The 18731-nt window shown below is 43.5% G+C and overlaps 1 protein-coding gene across 2 annotated transcripts in view; it reads right to left on the bottom strand.

Annotated features, from left to right (window-relative positions):
- Window positions 1-2576: 2576 nt before the first annotated feature.
- The window catches only part of LOC138769072 (serine/threonine-protein phosphatase 2A 65 kDa regulatory subunit A alpha isoform), a 29716-nt gene continuing 13561 nt past the window's right edge, over window positions 2577-18731 (bottom strand). For both annotated transcript variants that reach the window (XM_069947273.1, XM_069947271.1), the window contains exons 10-15: window positions 14002-14175; window positions 12033-12093; window positions 10090-10244; window positions 9856-9998; window positions 6693-6784; window positions 2577-4626 (exon numbers count right to left, since the gene is read on the bottom strand). In XM_069947273.1, coding sequence (XP_069803374.1) covers window positions 4610-4626; window positions 6693-6784; window positions 9856-9998; window positions 10090-10244; window positions 12033-12093; window positions 14002-14175 — 642 coding nt within the window. In that variant the 3' untranslated portion in view covers window positions 2577-4609. The remainder of the gene's footprint in view (window positions 4627-6692; window positions 6785-9855; window positions 9999-10089; window positions 10245-12032; window positions 12094-14001; window positions 14176-18731) is intronic.

The following is an 18731-nucleotide window of genomic DNA, read 5'->3' as shown; positions in this document are numbered from 1 at the left end:
CGGTCGTTCGCAGTAGATACGAACGCAATAACGAAGAAATAACGATCGCAAATACGATCATAAGTAATGATTATCGTTCCATGGAAATGATTGAACGTTTTCAGGTCTTTCGCAATGGTGGTCGTTTGAGATTGTTAATCGTTAACGATTGTGCGAACAATAATTGTCCGGTGGAATAGGGTCCTAAGGCTCAAACATGGACTGTTACATTGAGGGGGATACTTTTTACATCTGTGGTTGAAGGATTTTTCCCTGCCCAGAGCTGAACATCTCATTTCACTGCAGACTATTGCACCAATTAGTGAAATTGTAGCACCTGATGCATTAATTTCTTCTGCTCTTTCTGTGGCATTGTTCACTTTTTCTAAATGTCCCAATACACTTTGGATCTCCCTCCCACCCATCAAACGATCAGGGCATACATTGGGGAAAAGGCATTGGTTTGCGCAAAAATGTGTGCCTTATCCCTGGCAGCCAGTAACAAATCTTCACCATGGTGTTGTTCTTGTACTTGTACTACCACCTTCTTGTCAGGGGTAAATCATGCCGAAGAAAGTACAAGTAGTGAGGACGCTACACAAGTTACACAAAGCAGGGTGGTTGATTATATTTAAAGGGGTAATTCAACATATTCTGATGTCAGAATATGCCAAAGTTTTGTAATTCACTATTAAAAAACAAAACTAAGGTTTCCAGTACTTATCAGCTGCTGTATGTCCTGCAGGAAGTGGTATATTCTTTCCAGTCTGACACAGTGCTCTCTGCTGCCACCTCTGTCCATGTCAGGAACTGTCCAGAACAGCAGTAAATCCCCATAGAAAACCTCTCCTGCTATTCCCACTTTCCCCAGAATATGTATTCTTATGGGCACTAACCCCCCCTCTCTCTGTCCGAATAAACGTTCTCTTATTACTCACTTGGTGCCTGTAGCCAAAATGCTTATCCCACTCCATTGGAGGTCTACCGACCCCCCCCCCCCCCCCCCCCATCAATATCTCATTGGATTGAAAGGGTGGAGGATACCCGGAGGCTGGAGGAAATTATTAGTTGGCAGAACTTGATAGCTCACATGATGCCTACTTAAAGGTGTGGAATCCTTGGATAGCCCTATTGAAACGTAACCAATCCTAAGTAGTATATTTTATAATATACAATACAGATCTGTATATGGATATTTTACATTTTTGTTTTTTGTCTTCAATATGGTGGGACGCAGGACTCCCTCCCTCTCTTCTCCTCTGTTTCCTATACAACTTCCCCCTCCCATGGTTCTGTTGGTTCCCCCCCTCACCTAAGACCCTCTATTTTATATCTAGAAAAAACTGTTATGACTCTGTACATACTATAATACATAATGTAGATATGTTAGTTTTGAACTGAATCCCAACCCCATACCCCCCCCCCCCCCTCTTTTCTCTCTGTATTCCCTAAAGTATTGTTGTAAAAACTAAAAAAAAAAAAAAAAGTTCAATAAATAAAGATTGAAAAGAAAACCTCTCCTGCTCTCGTGACTGGAAAGAATACACCACTTCCTGCAGGAAAAAATCTCTTATCATCTTGGACCAGTTGATTTAATTTTTTTTTTATTTTGCTGGAGTACAACTTTTAAAAAAACAATAGTTGAATATCCTTCGAGATTTTTTGTTAAAATCCAGTAAAATGACAGAGCCCATGTAAGTCAATAGAGACTCTTGGAGCTTCCCTTTTTTGTTCATCTGCTCTAGGAACAGAAGAATGAGAAAAAGTGGAACAGAGCAGATAAATTATAAACCAGAAGTTACTGATCTGATCTTAGGAAAACAGCGAATATCTTATTAGTACCCGTCCTAGAAAAACTAAAGCACTTCATTATTAGAGATGAGCGAACGGGGTTAGGATTCGAGTCGATCCGAACCCGAACGTTCGGCATTTGATTAGCGGTGGCTGCTGAACTTGGATAAAGCTCTAAGGTTGTCTGAAAACCATGGATACAGCCAATGACTATATCCATGATTTCCACATAGCCTTAGAGCTTTATCCAACTTCAGCAGCCACCGCTAATCAAATGCCGAACGATCGGGTTCGGATCGACTCGCTCATCTCTCTGCAGTCCGCTCATCTGCCCGCTTTCATTATCTGCCGCTCTTCTTTATTACTGTAAATTTGCTCATCTCTAGTTTATGCATCCATTTCTTCAGCTTTTGCATGGCTTTGTTATGTAATGATTGTGCTCACAGATCACATGCAGAGACTGCTACGTGCCATCTATACAAGTTGTCTTCTTACTGTGAAGCCTCTCAGGGACCGAAACGAAGAAAATTGTCAACCAGCCCAGTACTATAAAGCGATCTATATATACGGACAGAGGAACAAGTGTTATCTGTATTCTGCTCATCAGAATATTGGTAGAAGTTTCCCAGGACAGGATCCATCTTTTCCCAGCACCTGGGGAGGAGCGGCACGGAGCGGAGCAAACTTCAAAGCCCGATGAGCAGAAAGCCGGCAGGAACGAACAGCTTCACTCCTAGTGTAAATTTGCTCATCCCTAAAGCGGATGAGGCTTCTCATTCAAACCCACAAAAAACACTGCAGCCGTATTAGTGGATAAAATAAGAGGTTTCCATTAAACTTTATTTGTACAAACTGCATTTACAGGTCAGAATTTCATCCAAGTCACAGACTGCAAACACTGATGTTAAAAGACACGGAGCTCAATCGACAGATGCAGGGCCCTTTAACACTGCCAAGAAGGACAAGACGTAAGCGTCAAGCAAGGTTAAGCTAAAAACTAGGAGATCAAAAGTTAAAAACTTGCCGATGAGCTTCCGTCCGGTATCCAGATGGCTGAAGGTCTTCCACCAACCTCCAGCAACGACTGAACAAGACGCCAAGACAAGGAGCATCCACTGCAAATCCAACTCCAGTTCCGATTTGGCAACAAATGTAACAGAATACAGCCTTCTCTATAGAGTATAAAAGGTTAAAGGGTTATATAGGGTTTCTAAGGCGTGCTTACAAAAAAATTCCATCGTTGAATTCCTCGTCTAATAAAAAGTATTCTGACTCCAAACCCTATATATTTTATGTGAGGTTCAGCATTCATCTAAAGGGACTATACTGGAGTTCCATTGGTTATATCTTTACAGAAGGTGCTCAAAACATTGCCCAACCGAGATCAGAGCTTCACTAAGAGTCAAAGCGGCCTTTTAGGTGACCTCTCCATCTTCTCATAGAGGTTTCTCTCTGTATAGGAAATTTGGCAGGGAGGAAGAGGTGAGGGCCTGATCTACCATGCCTCTGGGATTACTTCAGATCAGACAAGCAAAGTCATCTTAAGCCCAACCAAGTGAACCCAATGGTACTCTACTATCTAACAGCCCAAAGATTCAGTCCCATTTGTGAACCTTAGATGCGAAAAATCAACCCACGTCTAGTAATGCTAAGCCCATATCCGAATCACCACAAGCCATAACACCATGATCCTAGACATGAGTGGGGCCTAAGTGTTCTAAAAGAAAGCCAGGTAACCTGGAGTCCTAGACAAGTGCCGTTGGTTCTCTTTGGTTAGGGTGCTCTCCTTCGAAGTCTATTTTGAGGGGTTGACCACAGGGTGAGCCTTTTCAAAAGCCTTTTTGGGACATCAGCTGTAACAGAGGCAAGATTACTTAGGGCTCAGATTCAGAGAGCAATATCCCTCGCTAGAACAATGGCAATGGTTTTCCTTTCTTCATTTGGGTCCAATAAAGTTAAAAAGTGCCATCAATCCGACTAGAAATGAAACCTCTGGAAACAAATGGTTGTCTTTATTAATGTGATCGTACAATCGAGGCAGCTCAATAGATAAACACTCATTCATCAAAGTTGCAGGCTGTGACAGTAACTAACGGCGTTTGGACAGAATCTCGTTTTTCTCAATTTTTCAACGCTTTTAAAGCAGTTTTCCTTTTACTGTTAATAGTTTAAAAACAATGAATTTTTTTTTTTCTTAATACTACATTTCTTTCAGGACAAGAGCAGCTTGAATGCAGAAGGTCTATGGCAATATAGTGTTGTCCGATGAAGGATAAGCGGCAGGGCATCTCCATTAAAAGCTGTGCCAGGGATCGGCACCCCTTTGTCGGAGCAGCTGCATACAGCTCTGAACAGTGCCGGAAGCCGGGTACCAGCTGCACCGACATTGGGGTGCCTGGCCATTATGTACACAATGTTATAAACACTAGACAGCATAGTATAGGACCTGAAAGCAGTATTTCACAAATATAATAAGCTGCCATATTCCCTTCCCGGTATACCTAGTTTATTCCTTGCAGTAAAAACAAAACCACCCAAGATGAACATAATGATCCCCTTCGGAGTCCTTCTGGACAGAGTAATAGCAATATTAAAGAGTTAAAAGCCACAGCCACTAACAATTCAATTGAAGTAATGTTCAGCGTTATAAAAGGAAGGTAGCAGAGATCCAGGAGGCTGTGGGAGAGACCGGACACCACCGGGTAGGATCGAACCGAGGGTGGGGTGCGATGCGGCATCATGAGCACAAACGTGATTGGAAGTCGTGCAGGGGAAAAGAAATGAAGAGTCACCCCGAGGGAGGTGGAGTGTCACCACAGGCTTCTGAAAATGGATATTCTCATGCTAGAGCTAGCACTAGAGAGGGGGGGGGGAGGAAAAAAAAAAGTAAAGATTAAAATTCACTCTACTGTATATTTAAACCACTAAAACCAAGCAAAAGGGGTAATACAAAGATGTTTAAAACCCTGTATGTTTATTGTGTCCTATCTCAGGGTGGTATAAACTAGTGACAGAAGCTGAATAGAACAATGTATCACCTACATTGTTCTGTGCAGCCGATTCAAAGATATCTACCTAAATAACATGGACAATAAGTAGTTCTCTCCATTATGTGCATGTGCTCAGAAGTGCTCGATATTCATGAGAAGCCACAAACTCCGCCCACCAGCTGCTGATTGGCAGTTATCTATCCAGGCTGTGTATAGTCAGTCAACTGTCAATCAGCAGCTGGAAGGCAGGGGGAGGGGTGTGACAAGAATCCTATTCTCCTGCATATTAGGAGAACTGCTGAACAGAATGTTGTAAGTAATACACCGATCTGTGCAGCATTTCTGTCACTAGTTTATGCGGCAGCATAAACCTAGTGACAGATTCCCTTTAAGGATTGTAAGAGCATAGAAAGAGTATGTCATAGATTTGGCTTGGCTCTATTCGAACACAAATCTGAACAGGAACAGAATGAAACTGGGAACAGGAACAACTGCTGCCGTGCCTAAAGGGAATCTCATTCAGATTGTCTACTGTGTAAAAGCACAAGATCAGGAAGTCAGCAGTGTCAGAGAGAAGTGGAACACATCATCCATTCTCTATTTTCCATTATGTTGTTCTTCATTCACTGATACATATAATATATTAATACATACAGGTCTAACAAGTTACAGTGGCAAACTACACTTCTATGCTGGACAAAAACGGAACAGAGAATTTAACCAGGGTGGTATTATCTATCACAGTCACAGTGACATATGAAAAGACTGTGTTCAGACCCTGACTGTTAAGGAGAATGAGCCACGAGGAGTGGACTCAGCCTATTCCTTACTGGCTCAAAGTCACACGATAGAAAAGCCACATAACAAAAAAGCGTTATTAAACCAAATGATAACCGGCCGTACTTGGTCGATTAGAGGCCATTATAGCAGATAGTTTGGTGTAAAAACACCATTAAAAAGACCATTATCAGCCGGCATACACAATGTCCGCTGATCATGGTCTTGCACGCTAGTGACTGTCTGCTGTACGCCGCTCTGGGTAACAGGAGCATCACAGACTGCCACTGACTTCAGTAGGCCACTCAGACAATCTACGGATTGTCCGGGCAGCCCCTCATCTGCGTGTAAAAGCACAGGCAGCAAGGAGGAAGTAAGCGAAGATCTGACAGGTTGGTGTCAGCTTCCTCCTATAGATCATGCCTTGTTATACGGCCCTAAGTCTATGGGGCTGTGTGACACAAAGCAGGGAGGAGAGGCAAAGCAGGACATGTCTATTTTGTATTTTTTATATTGCATGTACACTTTAAAGACGTCTTGTAACATCAATGACGAAACGATCCAGCAGCAGCCATAGAAAATGGACACAAACGCAGTTTGTTCTTCACTTTGGAAATGAACTGAAGATTTGCACCATCTATGGATGCTGTTGGATCATTTCATCATTAATGTCAAAGAGAAATGTTTTTTTTTTTTGCTTTTGCAAATGACAGGGACACAAAGGAGAAGTGTGGCGAAAATTTTTATTAAAGTATTGTATTCCCCCCCAAAAGATATACAAATCACCAATATACACATAAGAGGAAATGCTTATAAAGTGCTTTTTTCCTGCACTTACTACTGCATCAAGGCTTCACTTCCTGGATAACATGGTGATGTCACTTCCTGGATAACATGGTGATGTCACGACCCGACTCCCAGAGCTGTGGGGGCGGTGGCTGCTGGAGAGGATTATGGCAGGGGGATGCTCAGTGTCCCTCCAGTGCCCTGTGTCCCTCAGTGTCCCCCACCATCAAACTCTCCAGCAGCCACAGCCCGCACAGTTTTGGGAGTCTGGTCGTGACATCATGTTATCCAGGAAGTGAATCCTTGATGCAGTATTTTCGCCCAACTTCTCCTTTAAATGTCGTTTATAATTTAGACAAATTTACATACCTGTAAGTGCTTCCTGTGCAAAATATTTCACGTCTACATCTTGGTCTTGAGTCAACTTTTCCAGAACGGGCTTCACATCATTCTGCAAGGTGCTACAAAAGCAGAGATTAGGAGAAGATGGTTACTTTTCATACACCGCCACTTAGTGCTGAGTATCAGAGTATTTCCTGGGCCCCCACATGAACCAATAACCTAAAAGAGGGAAAAAGGCAATGATTTCCCTAGTGATAACAGCGATCACAGGGGTCCCATCAGCTGCCTAAAGAAAGTATCCTGTCAGCTTCAGTTTTGCTTCCTTATTCTCCATCTAGTATATACATGGAGATCACAGTATACACAGTGATAAAGTAATAACTGCCTATGATCATCTGCCTGCAGGTGGTTCCTATTGCTACACTTAGTCTGCAACAGAATTTATTTAGAAATTATGAAAAGTTATTCCGCGCTGAACCTTTGCCATCACCCCAGGGGGGCAAATCTAATATGCCAGGATGTGACGGAGCTGCCACTGCAGTAACGGGGGACCCATGCATTGCCCGGGGCTGCGGTACAATCAAGCATTGAAGTCTCTTGGCGAGCAGAGCTGCAGATGAGAAACAGGATGGCCAATGAGGGAATATGGGGTATGTTGTGCAGATGTGAACGCCTGTCACACATTACAAAAGTAATGCAATACCTGGAACTATTTTCTTCCACGGCAGATTAGGATTAGTATTGACTGTTAGGAGCATCTATGTTCAGTTTGGCTCAGAATTGTCTATGGGTCGAAATGCAGCTTCCAGTCTATGCTTTACACTGCAGCTCTTCTTTTCTATATGGACGTCTGTGTATAAGTGGAAGGTTGGTACGTGGAGAGCTGACTTATGTGCTCTGAACTGTATTCAAATATAATCAGTGTATTTTTCCTATGGGGTAACATACGATGTGCAACACCTGACATTCTATTTCACTTGTTGTCATGTATGTAACCGAGACCGATCCAAAGGAGCAGATAGTGATCGGTGCTTTCCCAAGTGATACACTCAAAACAGGTGATGACTAGAGATAAGCGAAGCTCAAGCATGCTTGAGTCCATCCGAACCATAACGTTCGGCATTTGATTAGCGGTGGCTGCTGAACTTGGATAAAGCCCTCAGGCTATGTGGAAAACATGGATAAGGTCATTGGCTGTATCCATGTTTTCCAGACAACCTTAGAGCTTTATCCAACTTCAACAGCCCAAGCTAATCAAATGCTGAACGATCGGGTTCGGATGGACTCGAGCATGCTTGAGGTTCGCTCATCTCTAGTTATGACACTTACACCAGCGTGCCAAAAACGCATGCAGCAGTTTAATGTGAACTGTGGGAAGAATCCCCTCTGATGGGGTACACAATGTAGCATTTGGTGCAAGATGTGCCCAAAATAAGCACCAAATACTATGTAGAAAAATATGGTAATCACAGGAACAGTGCTGAGGATAGAGGTTAAGATATACCTTCATCCTCAGCACCCGCGCCCACCAGGGAGCTATCAGCAGGTTAGATTCGTCTAAACTGCTGATAATTCCCCTTTAAAGTTTACCTAAACTTTCACACAACTTCTAACATATGTATGTTTTGAAAGTCATCTAGTTCTTTCCAATTGGATAGAGTGTTCCCTGCTGCCACCTCTCCCCATGTCCAGGGCAGGCGATGTTCGTGCTTGCTCAGGGACATTCAGCAGCTTAAGTACTAGAAACCTAGAATTTTTTTAAATAGAAGTGACATACAAATCTACATAACTTTCTGGTACCAGCTGACTAACACTTTTCCTCCAGAATAATCCTTAAGGCTGCGTTCACATGTAATGGATCCGCAGCGGGTTTCTCGCTGCAAATTCGCAGTGAGACCTGCAGTGGATCCCTGCCCAGTAGACTCTATGGGCAGACAAACTCGCAGTGGGATGTGCATCCTGCTGCGAGTTTGTCTGCCCATAGGGTGTACTGGGCAGGGATCCGCAGCGAGAAACCCACTGCGGATCAGTTACGTGTGAACGCAGCCTTAAAAGGGTTTTCCAGACATATTGTAGAATAATTCACCAATAGCCAAGTAGTGCCGACACTTCCGCTGACCAGCTGCTCTGATTTCCCCAATAAGCTATTGATAGATCACAGGTTTTTTGGAAATCTCTTCTCTGCACCACAAGTCAAACCGCACAAGGAATTTTCCACAGCAGCTGAGATTTCTGCTTTTTGGTACTGTAATAAGCTGCCTACTGTCGTCATGTGTGAGAACACCCTTAGACCTCAGGATATGAGCAAAAACCACATTCTGCTATTTAAAGAGAAATCAAACCAGGAGACTGCAAATAGGTCATCCAGACCTCGCTGTGTGTCCGCGCGTGATGTGACAGAATCTTGGTGGAAAGATTAGATCTGATCTGATATACAAGCTCTATTTGTGTATGAGAACATCTAAGGGCCCATTTCCACAGAAAGATTATCTGCCAAGGATTTGAAGCCAAAGCCAGGAATGGATTTGAAAAGGAGAAATCTCATTCTTTCCTTTATGACCTGTTCTCTGTTTATTGTCCGTTTCTGGCTTTGGCTTCAAATCTTTGGCAGATAATCTTTCTGTGCAAATAGATCCTTAAAGACATTCATCATAAGTATGCTGCACTCACCAAAACTAAGAAGCCACTTCTTTTAAAAGGGTAGCTAACAAAAAGAATTCTTTAAGATCAACTGGTCCCAGAAAGTATTGTAATTTACTTCTATTGAAAAATCTCAAATCTTCCAGTACTTATCAGCTGCTGTATGTCCTGCAGGATATGGTGTATTCTCTCCAGTCTGACACAGTGCTCTCTGCTGCCACTTCTGTACATGTCAGGAACTGTCCAGAGCAGCAGCAAATCCCCATAGAAAAACCTCTCCTGCTCTCCAGACTGGAAAGAATACACCACTTCTTGCAGGACATACAGCAGCTGATAAGTTATGGAAGACTTGAGATCGTTTAATAGAAGTAAAATTACAATTTTCTGGCACCAGTTGATTTGAAGGTAAAACTTTTTTGGGTGAACTACCCCTTTAAGAGGGCAGAAATGTGTTCTTGTCAGCTTCCCCAACAAAAAGTGCTAAATACAGATGACTAAGTCCGACCGCATGTAACGCTAAACCATTTAGTGAGTAGTAGAGATGCATTACCTGGTGTCCAGAGTGGGTCCTATTTTCTGCAGAGACTTTGCAACGTTAAAACGTACATTGGCAACAGCATCGCCGGCCATCCGCACCACTGTGGGCAGCATGTGCTTGGTTGTGATTTCCTGGCCACAAACTTCAGACAAAACCTGCAGCCAAAGAATCAGATCGAGATTACAAGACATATAGACGTAGTACATGTGAGATCAGCACTGGGCATGGGAAGCAAACACCACTTACATTGATGCAGAATAACGTGGTCATTCGATGCAGGTAGTTTGGGTCATTGGACATGGCCAGCACCTTGGGGATGATGGTGGCCTGAGCCCAATCTTTACCAAACTTCTCTACCAGCTTCTTCAGATTGCTTGTGGCAGCTTCTCGGATGGCATACACTGAAAAAAAAAAAAAAAAAAAAAAAAAAAATCAGGTTTAACTCTTTCCTAACCAAGCATCCATCCATCATAGTATCTGACAGGGCCCATTACTGAAGTCTCAGTCCTTTGTCTGAATGCCTTCTGATAATGATAAAGCTGGTACTAGATGTGTCCTGTCTTCTAGAGGTGCATATAAGTGTATAACCCTCTAACAGCAGAGGAGTTGTCTATTCAGAATAATCCCCATCATATTGCCGCAGCTGTGGTGATCGCTCGATCATGGAAACCTTTTCTGGCCACCGGAAATACAGCGGCCCATTCATTCAGATGAACAGCTGCTCATGAAATACATTCAAGTCTGCCTGAGCGGAAGGCACTCTGGCTCATACAGGGGGTTCTCGGCAAAAGACCCCAATTATTACGCAGACACCGCTGGGCTTCATGCGGTCCCTGTGCATCTGTAATGTTTATGTAGAAAATGCAGACACAGAATGGGTTATAAAGTCCGTTCAAGTGAATAAGAGCAGAGCTGCACTTACACATCGCCACACAATGAATGGAGATAACGTCTGTTTACCCTGTAATGTGGCGTCGAAGAACTGATCAATCAGTAACTCATGACCTGACCGGTATGGTTGCCAATCAGTAACTCATGACCTATCCAAGGGACAGCCGAGACTTTTTTTTTGTCTAGAAAACCCTCTTTAAATTACTATCACTGTCAGACATTACAGACAAGTTTATAGAATAAGGGTATGTTCACATTGAGTAAAAGCGGAGGGAATCCCGCCTGCCTGTGTGTCAATGAGATGCCGCGCATGCCTCCGCGGCTCTCTGCTCAAAGGATTGACATGATCATTGTTAACATAACCCAAGGGAGATGTTATACAAAACAGGTCATATATAAACCCACTGCGACAGAAAGCCAGGTGAGTATGAGCAGAGCGACTAAGGGGAACTCAGCTCATCCCTAAGGGATAAAGGCCCAGGTTGGCCGCATGAACATTAAAGGAGTATTCCCATCTACTAAACATTTAGTATTTGAAAGAATGCAAAAGCAAGCAAAATAGCAAATGCTTTTCATTGCTTACTTTTGTATTTGTGTCCCTATGCTCTTACCCTATTGTACACTGACAACCATTTTCAACTTTGAGCGGTGGTCGGGCTGCTGACATCAGTGGCCGGGACCTGTTAAGGGTACTTGTCAGGCTTCTGTCTCCCTCTGCGATCACTGACATTTCCAGGGCTTGTGGATTGTCCCTGAGGGTGAACGTAACCTCAGTGGGAGACAGATGAAGAGCAGATTCCGCACAGAATCGCCCTCAGGCCACATTTCCATGCTCTGTGTACAATCCACATTTACGGAGGATGTGCTACCGAACAGACTTCAGAGCTCCCAGCAGTATAGCGTCAGTACAGCACTGCAAATACTTAAACTGTTTTGGAGCTGACGGCATCACAACAAATGATTATGCTGGGAGCTCCAAAGTCTGTTTCGTATAAACGGATCGTGCATAGAACAAGGGAATGTGCTCTAACTCGCTCCCCTTTAACAGCTATAGTCTAGTACCTGAGAAGACAGGCTTTGCGTGTGCTTTTCCAGCTGTTAACTACAACAAAGCAAATGGTCAGGGGTTAGGCCACGTATGCTGAGTCGTACTTCCCTGAGACACAGGAGTTATTGTACCAATCTCTATAAATACAATTCCACACAATTTATGTAAAACCACAAACAGCTGTTGTGCTTAATGTGTCGGCCAAAAGAATCAGGTGTGCTTCCTTAGGGCAAAAAATATATATACTCACCATGATCCACCAGCCACGCCATGCAGAGAGAGTTCAACTTCTCATCAAAAAACTCCACACCCTGCAAGGAAATAAAAAATAAGTTATTGCCAAACCCAGACAGACGCAAACCTAACAGTCTCCCCCCTCCCCCCGGTCCCAGCAGTCCCTGGCTGCACAGAATGTATCAGTGTCACAAGGACTCTCAGGGACGGTGTAACGGAGGCCACGGCTCTGGATGCAGCCAGCCATTCATTCACCTGCTATCGCCAGTTTCCAGACTTAGGAGCCTTCCTGTGAATACACAATCCCATCTATTTCCCAGAAAGCTGAAAATAGAGCAGCCTTCCTACAATTTGTGCGTCGAGTCCCTTGGTGGTAATCTCCACTGCCAGGTGGGGGTCCTGAATGCTTCCAGTAAATGGATTATTGTCAGTGCGACATTTCTTATAACCAGAGGAATAGGAGAATTCTACCCAAACAGTACAGACAAAAAGCTATTCAATAAATGTATAGTAACTACAGGCTCCTGCCTCCTATATTTTGGCTTGAAGAGGTTAGCTCATAGACATCCCCAGTCACCCTATACACCCTATCAGAGCCCTGTCAGCTGAGGGAGAAGCTATACCCTGGAGCAGAGAGACACTTTACATGGTGTTTGGTGCTGGCAGACATGAGTGGTCTTTGAATTATAAAAACCAAGCCACCAACCTCCCGTTCCATGAGGTTTAGGTTGTTAATCTGTCGGTCATGCTTTACACTGCCGCACTACTTACTAATTTCCACTGAGATTCTGTTACACAGCAGCCAATATAAAAAGACACCAGGAGCTGATCTCCATTAGAACCAAGTTATCAAACTACAGCTAGCTAAACGCAGCATATAATGCAATAAAAATTTAACTTCGTTTACCTTTAATTACTTGGCCTATATTACAGCACTGGTTTTATCTTACGGTGTTAAACCATCAGCAGGCGAGACAAATCTAACCTGCTGATATGTCCCTTTTGTGCATGGGGCTCGGAGGAGGAAGGTATGTCTCTTATCATCATCCTTGGTGCTGTTTGGTGGCACTGGGGGCAGGATTACTGGCACCCCGACAAGCCCGTGCCTCTAAATGAATGAGTGAGGGGGATCGGTGCACTAGGGCAGTAGTTCCCACCCTCAGTGCTTATAACTGCCTTATTTACCTAATGATATAACTACAAACTACACAAAAGCAGTGCCAAGGATAAAAGTAAGACACACATACCTTCATCCTCAGCGTCCGTGCACTATAGGGAAATATTAGCAGGTTAGACTAGTCCAAACTGCTGATTGTTTCCCTTTAAAAGGAGTTGGACACCAATATAAAACGTTACGGAAAGTTACAAGATGTCCTCAGCAGCGACTGATGCAGCGTCCGACGTCATCTCCTTGCCACTCTCCCGAGACTCTGGACACCAGAGAGAGGAGCGATGACGTCACACGTAAGCACGCGTACGTAAGCTGGAAACACCGCCGACTGTCAATTCACATTACAGCTTTATTCACAAACTGTAGGCTGCTCAGTCAGCGGATAGGCCTTAAAAGTCTAGATCTAGGCTGAACTCTAGATTTGTATTCTATTGAGTCCAGCTGCTGTAACTGGGCATTGCTATTTAAATATTTAAAAAAAAAAAAAACCTTGAAGTTTTTAGCGCAAGTTTTAGCGCCTGTTCTCTGTCCAGGAGGCACCATTGTAAGTCAATAGAGCCACTAGACAGATGACTAACAGCAGGAAAGTGAATCTGATTGTTCCCCATTGTTGTTCTGATCAGTGAGACCGTAAACGATCAAAACTTTACACAACAAAATTTTTTTTGATGACAGGTACGGTTTGGATGATTATCAGCTGTAGATCCGCTCCTGCTTCATTCGGCCTCTGCTGTGGGGAATCTCTGCTCTTAATCGACAAGGTTTTCTTCAGCACAGTAAAACAATTAAAAAAAGAAGCCACAGATGCACATACCAGCTGCCCGGCCAGGAGAGGCATGTACTCGATGATAGCCAGGCGCACTCGCCACTTGGCATCTTCCGCCAGTTCCACGATGGCTGGTAGAAGAGACTGGGAAAGCTGCCGGATGCCGATAACCTCGTTCACACAGTCCAGATTGGAGATTATGTTGAGCCGCACTTCTGGACACTGCAGGGAGAGATCAGGCGAGGAAATGAAGCAGCTGCGATACTCAAGACAAGCAGCATAGACAGAAACATAGTAAAACAATATGCTTCATTCAGGCAGCGTCCTGCTTTCTTGGGAAATTGCACATAGAAACAAACTGAACCCCTTTGCACATGGAAACTTAACCCCTTTCCAACAAACGTGACCGAAAATTTCTCCATTGTGACCATTTAAACCCTCACACACAGGTAACTTTGGGTATTCAGTTTATCGCATTATTCCTTCTTGCATATCCTTCAATATTGCTCCACCATAACATTGTAAATGCACACAGCTCCACCAAGTGGCTAAAAAAAGGAATTTCATTTTTATTTATTTTTAAACGCAAGAAACTTAGAGGGACATATATCAAAACGCACCCCAGGCGTACGCCAAGGAAAAGGGGTATAGTCAAGCAGGTGCACATTCGGTGCAAAGCCTACACTAGGCGCAGTTCTTCCAGTTATGTAATATACATGCTGGAATGTCCATGTCATTTGCAGTACGTGGGTCGCACTATTTAGACGTACGCGCGTCCTGCATGAACAAACATAGGGCTAACATTAAAAATGCTTTTTTGACACACAGGGTTTCTAAACACTTTTTTGTTTTTAAAACACAACAGTGATTCTCAGCTAATAAAGCTCCCCATGTTAGAACAGATTCCACTGAATAAACCAAACCGTTTTAGACTACTGATAAATAGAGAATCGTTTTGGATTTTTAAATACATACTATAACCTCAGAGGGCTCGAATGAGGTCAGAGTGTGAAATGAACTTTTTGTCGTGGTCTCCTAGGGGTTAATGTGCTCATGAATATGGATTAGTTTGGAGGATATGATGTAAGTGTCTGGAGGAGGGGCCTTTACTTGTTACTAAACATGTTTTTACTGTGTATTTTGTATCACACTTGATAAAGAAACCAGTCCGGTTTCGAAACACGTTTTGTGTTTTAATAAATAGTTTTTATATTCGACACCTGGTGTGACCTGCGCCCGGAGTGGAGCGTAACTACACTAGGCGCAGGGCTGTCAGCACTTAACCCATAGCTGCACCAGGACGTTATTGAACGTCCTCGTGCCGCTATGGGAGTTCAGAGGGGGGTCGCACGGCGACCCCCCTCTGAACTGCCGCGATCCCGGGTGCCGCATGTAGCCCGGGATCGCGGCTATTAGCGGGCACGGTCCGATCGCCGTGCCCGCTAATTAAGTACTTAGAAGCAGCTGTCAAAGTTGACAGCTGCTTCTAAATACTTGCTGATATGCATCCCTGGTGGTCTAGTGGGGGGATCGCCCCCCCTGCGGCGCGATTGCGGGGGGGCGATCCCCGCATCCATCCCGGGCCGGGGTCTGCTCCGTAATGGCGCTGATCCCGGCTCGGCATTCTATTGCTTTTGGCTGCAGCAGCCAAAAGTAATAGAACACCGATCTCATGGATTCATGCAGTATAACTATACTGCATGGATCTCTATGAGAGATCAGAGTGCATATACTAGAAGTCCCCCAGGGGGACTAACCCCAACCCCAGGGGGGCTTCTAGTATATGTGTAAAGTAAAAGAAAAATGTATTTTTAATAACACAAAATCCCCTCCCCTAATAAAAGTCTGAATCACCCCCCTTTCCCCATTTTATAAATAAAAATAAATAAATTAATAAACAAACATGTTTGCTATCGCCGCGTGCGTAATCGCCCGAACTATTAATTAATCACATTCCTGATCTCACACGGTAAACGGCGTCAGCACAAAAAAATCCCAAAGTGCAAAATTGCGCATTTTTGGTCGCATCAAATCCAGAATAATTGTTATAAAAAGCGATCAAAAAGTCGTATATGCGCAATCAAGGTACCGATAGAAAGATCACATCATGGCGCAAAAAATGACACCTCACACAGACCCATAGACCAAAGGAGAAAAGCGCTATAAGCCTGGGAATGGAGCGATTTTAAGGAACATATATTTTCTTTAAAAGGTTTTAATTTTTTACAAGCCATCAAATCAAATAAAAGTTATACATGTTACATATTGTTGTAATCGTAACAACTTAAGGAACATATATAACGAGTCAGTTTTACCCCAGGGCGAACATAGTAAAAACAACCCCCCCCCCAAATAAAAAAAAACACTTTTTTTTTCAATTTCACCACACATATAATTTTTTTCTGGTTTCCCGGCACATTTTAGGCAAAAATTACATCAGCCTTAGCAAAGTACAATTAGTTGCGCAAAAAATAAGGGCTCATTTGGGTCTCTAGGTGGAAAAATGCAGGCGCTATGGCCTTATATACACGAGGAGGGAAAAACGAAAACGCAAAAATGAAAGCTGGCTGTGTCCCCTAAGGGTTAAGAGGAGTGCACCTCTTAGTAAATCTGTACAGGAAACTGGGGGCAGGACTTTATTTAAGACTGGCGTACTTGTACGTCGGTCTAGATACACGACCCCCAAGGTGTCTATCACCCAGACTAGAGAACCACTAGAAGAGAGGAAGCAGCTGCCGATAGGGCAGGTTCACAGTGAGGTCAGTCATTGCCCTGGGTCAACAGCTATAAATAACATTTCTGTCCTAGGTGCGGTTGCGTATACATAATCTACACACAACACACCTTGGCTATAGACATGTGGCTGATATCAACCAACTATACACTAATTCACTCTCCAGCCATGCTGCCGCCTCTGCAGCAGAATCAAAAAAACTTGTATGTTCTTCATATATAATCCTCAGTCTGGCTGGAAATAGTACAGAATGACTGATCCCTGCCTCTCTAAGCAGTTTTTTTAATTTGGCCAAAACTCATCCTTGCCTGCTGTGTTTCTCTTGAATAATCAGGGAACATCAGTATCTTGCATCCATTATATACTTTCTCCGGACCTGACCTTGCCTCCCTCAAGAGGTAGTCTCTATCTGCCGATGAGATCACTTTCACTAGTACAGTTCTAGGTTTTGAGCCAGGGGGGTAGACTTCTCAAGGGAACTCTATGGGCCCTTTCTATTCCAAACACTTCCGACAGCCCTTCATTGGGAAAGTTCTCCATAAACTTAACACAATTATCACCCTCCATTTTCTGGAAATCCGATGATCCTTAAATTACTCCGTCTACTCCTATCTTCCAAATCTCTCACCCTCTCTAGTGTTTGCCTCTTTTCCCATACCAGTAGTCTTGTCCTCCATATCACTCAGTCTCTGTTCCACTTCCCCAATTCTTTCTCTTATCTTTCCCAGATCTTCTCTGATTAGTGAAATGTCCCCCCTTATTGCACCCATCTCTGCCTGTACCACCTAAAGGGCCACGTTTGATTTCTCTACCCCTTGCAGTATCTGTTCAAGCATTGTCGGCGACTCTTCTTCTCTTAGGCCGGAACTCTCTTGCTGATCTTTACTTAGGTTTCCTACCTCATTCTCTATCCTCTCCTCCTTCCCACTTTTTCTACTGCTCCCTCCCTTTGCTGTTACCACTTGTCCCGTCTTTCCTCCTGCTGGGGATTTAAGATATTTCTCCATTACTCCACTTCTCCTGGCACCAGCCATCTGCGACATTTCCGTTTCCAAATCTCTCTCTCGCTCCCCTTCTACCTTCTTTCCTTTTCCTCTTGCAGACGTACCCTTTCGACCCCTCATCAATTATGGCCCTACTGAAGACTTTCCCACACCTCCACCTATACCCCTGAATAAGACGCTATTTATACGATACCACAGTATCCAAAAAGTAGAGGATTAATTAATACAGCAGAGTGAAATCAGCGATGTACCTATAATACGTCACAACAAAATAGTATGACCACCAGAACAAGACTAATTTTTACACAATGCAGCAAGACAGGTTAAATCAGTGGTAACAATAGCAATTGTCCAATAAATATAGAGCAGGATTATTTACCAAGTAACACAGCAAGACCAGATCAAAATATACTATGTATATAACAGGAAGCGCAGGCCAAGCTGTTCACAGAGACCCTCTACTACTAGGTAAAAACCACAGCCAAACTAGGTCAGTATCTACCATACATATAGGACACCACAATGCAAAGCTAGCAATATATACAAAAAACGCGGTGCAGCTGAGTTAGTTGTATATATAAAACACAGTGTAGCAAAGCAGGATTAAATACCATATACACCAAGCCGGTTTAAAATGATCTATATATGATGTACAAGGCTAGATCGGGGCTATATATGAAAACCCAGCACAGCAGAACTGAATTAATGATAACCTTAAGACGGCGTGATACAGCAAACTAAATCAGTGTATGCTATGTGTATGCTAAGCGCCGAGGAGCTGGCAGTACACAAAGCACGGTGCAACTAGATTAGTTATATATATGAGGCGCAGTATAGCCAAGCTGGGTTAGAGACCAAGCTGGATCAAGACAATCTATCTATATAAGATCTGGCAAAACAAAACTAAACCAGTAATATGCTTGATGTACAGTGCAGCAGAGCTAAGCCAATGCAGAATGAGAGTTTTCAGCAGAGCTGAATCAGTATATGCTATATAGATGGACCGCAGCACAGCAGAGCTAACAATACAAACATATAAA

This window comes from Dendropsophus ebraccatus, chromosome 12 (genome assembly GCF_027789765.1).
Source record: "Dendropsophus ebraccatus isolate aDenEbr1 chromosome 12, aDenEbr1.pat, whole genome shotgun sequence".
In the NCBI taxonomy this organism is placed as follows: domain Eukaryota; kingdom Metazoa; phylum Chordata; class Amphibia; order Anura; family Hylidae; genus Dendropsophus; species Dendropsophus ebraccatus.
Note: the sequence above shows the minus strand (reverse complement) of the source record. Positions and strands in the feature narration are given on the sequence as shown.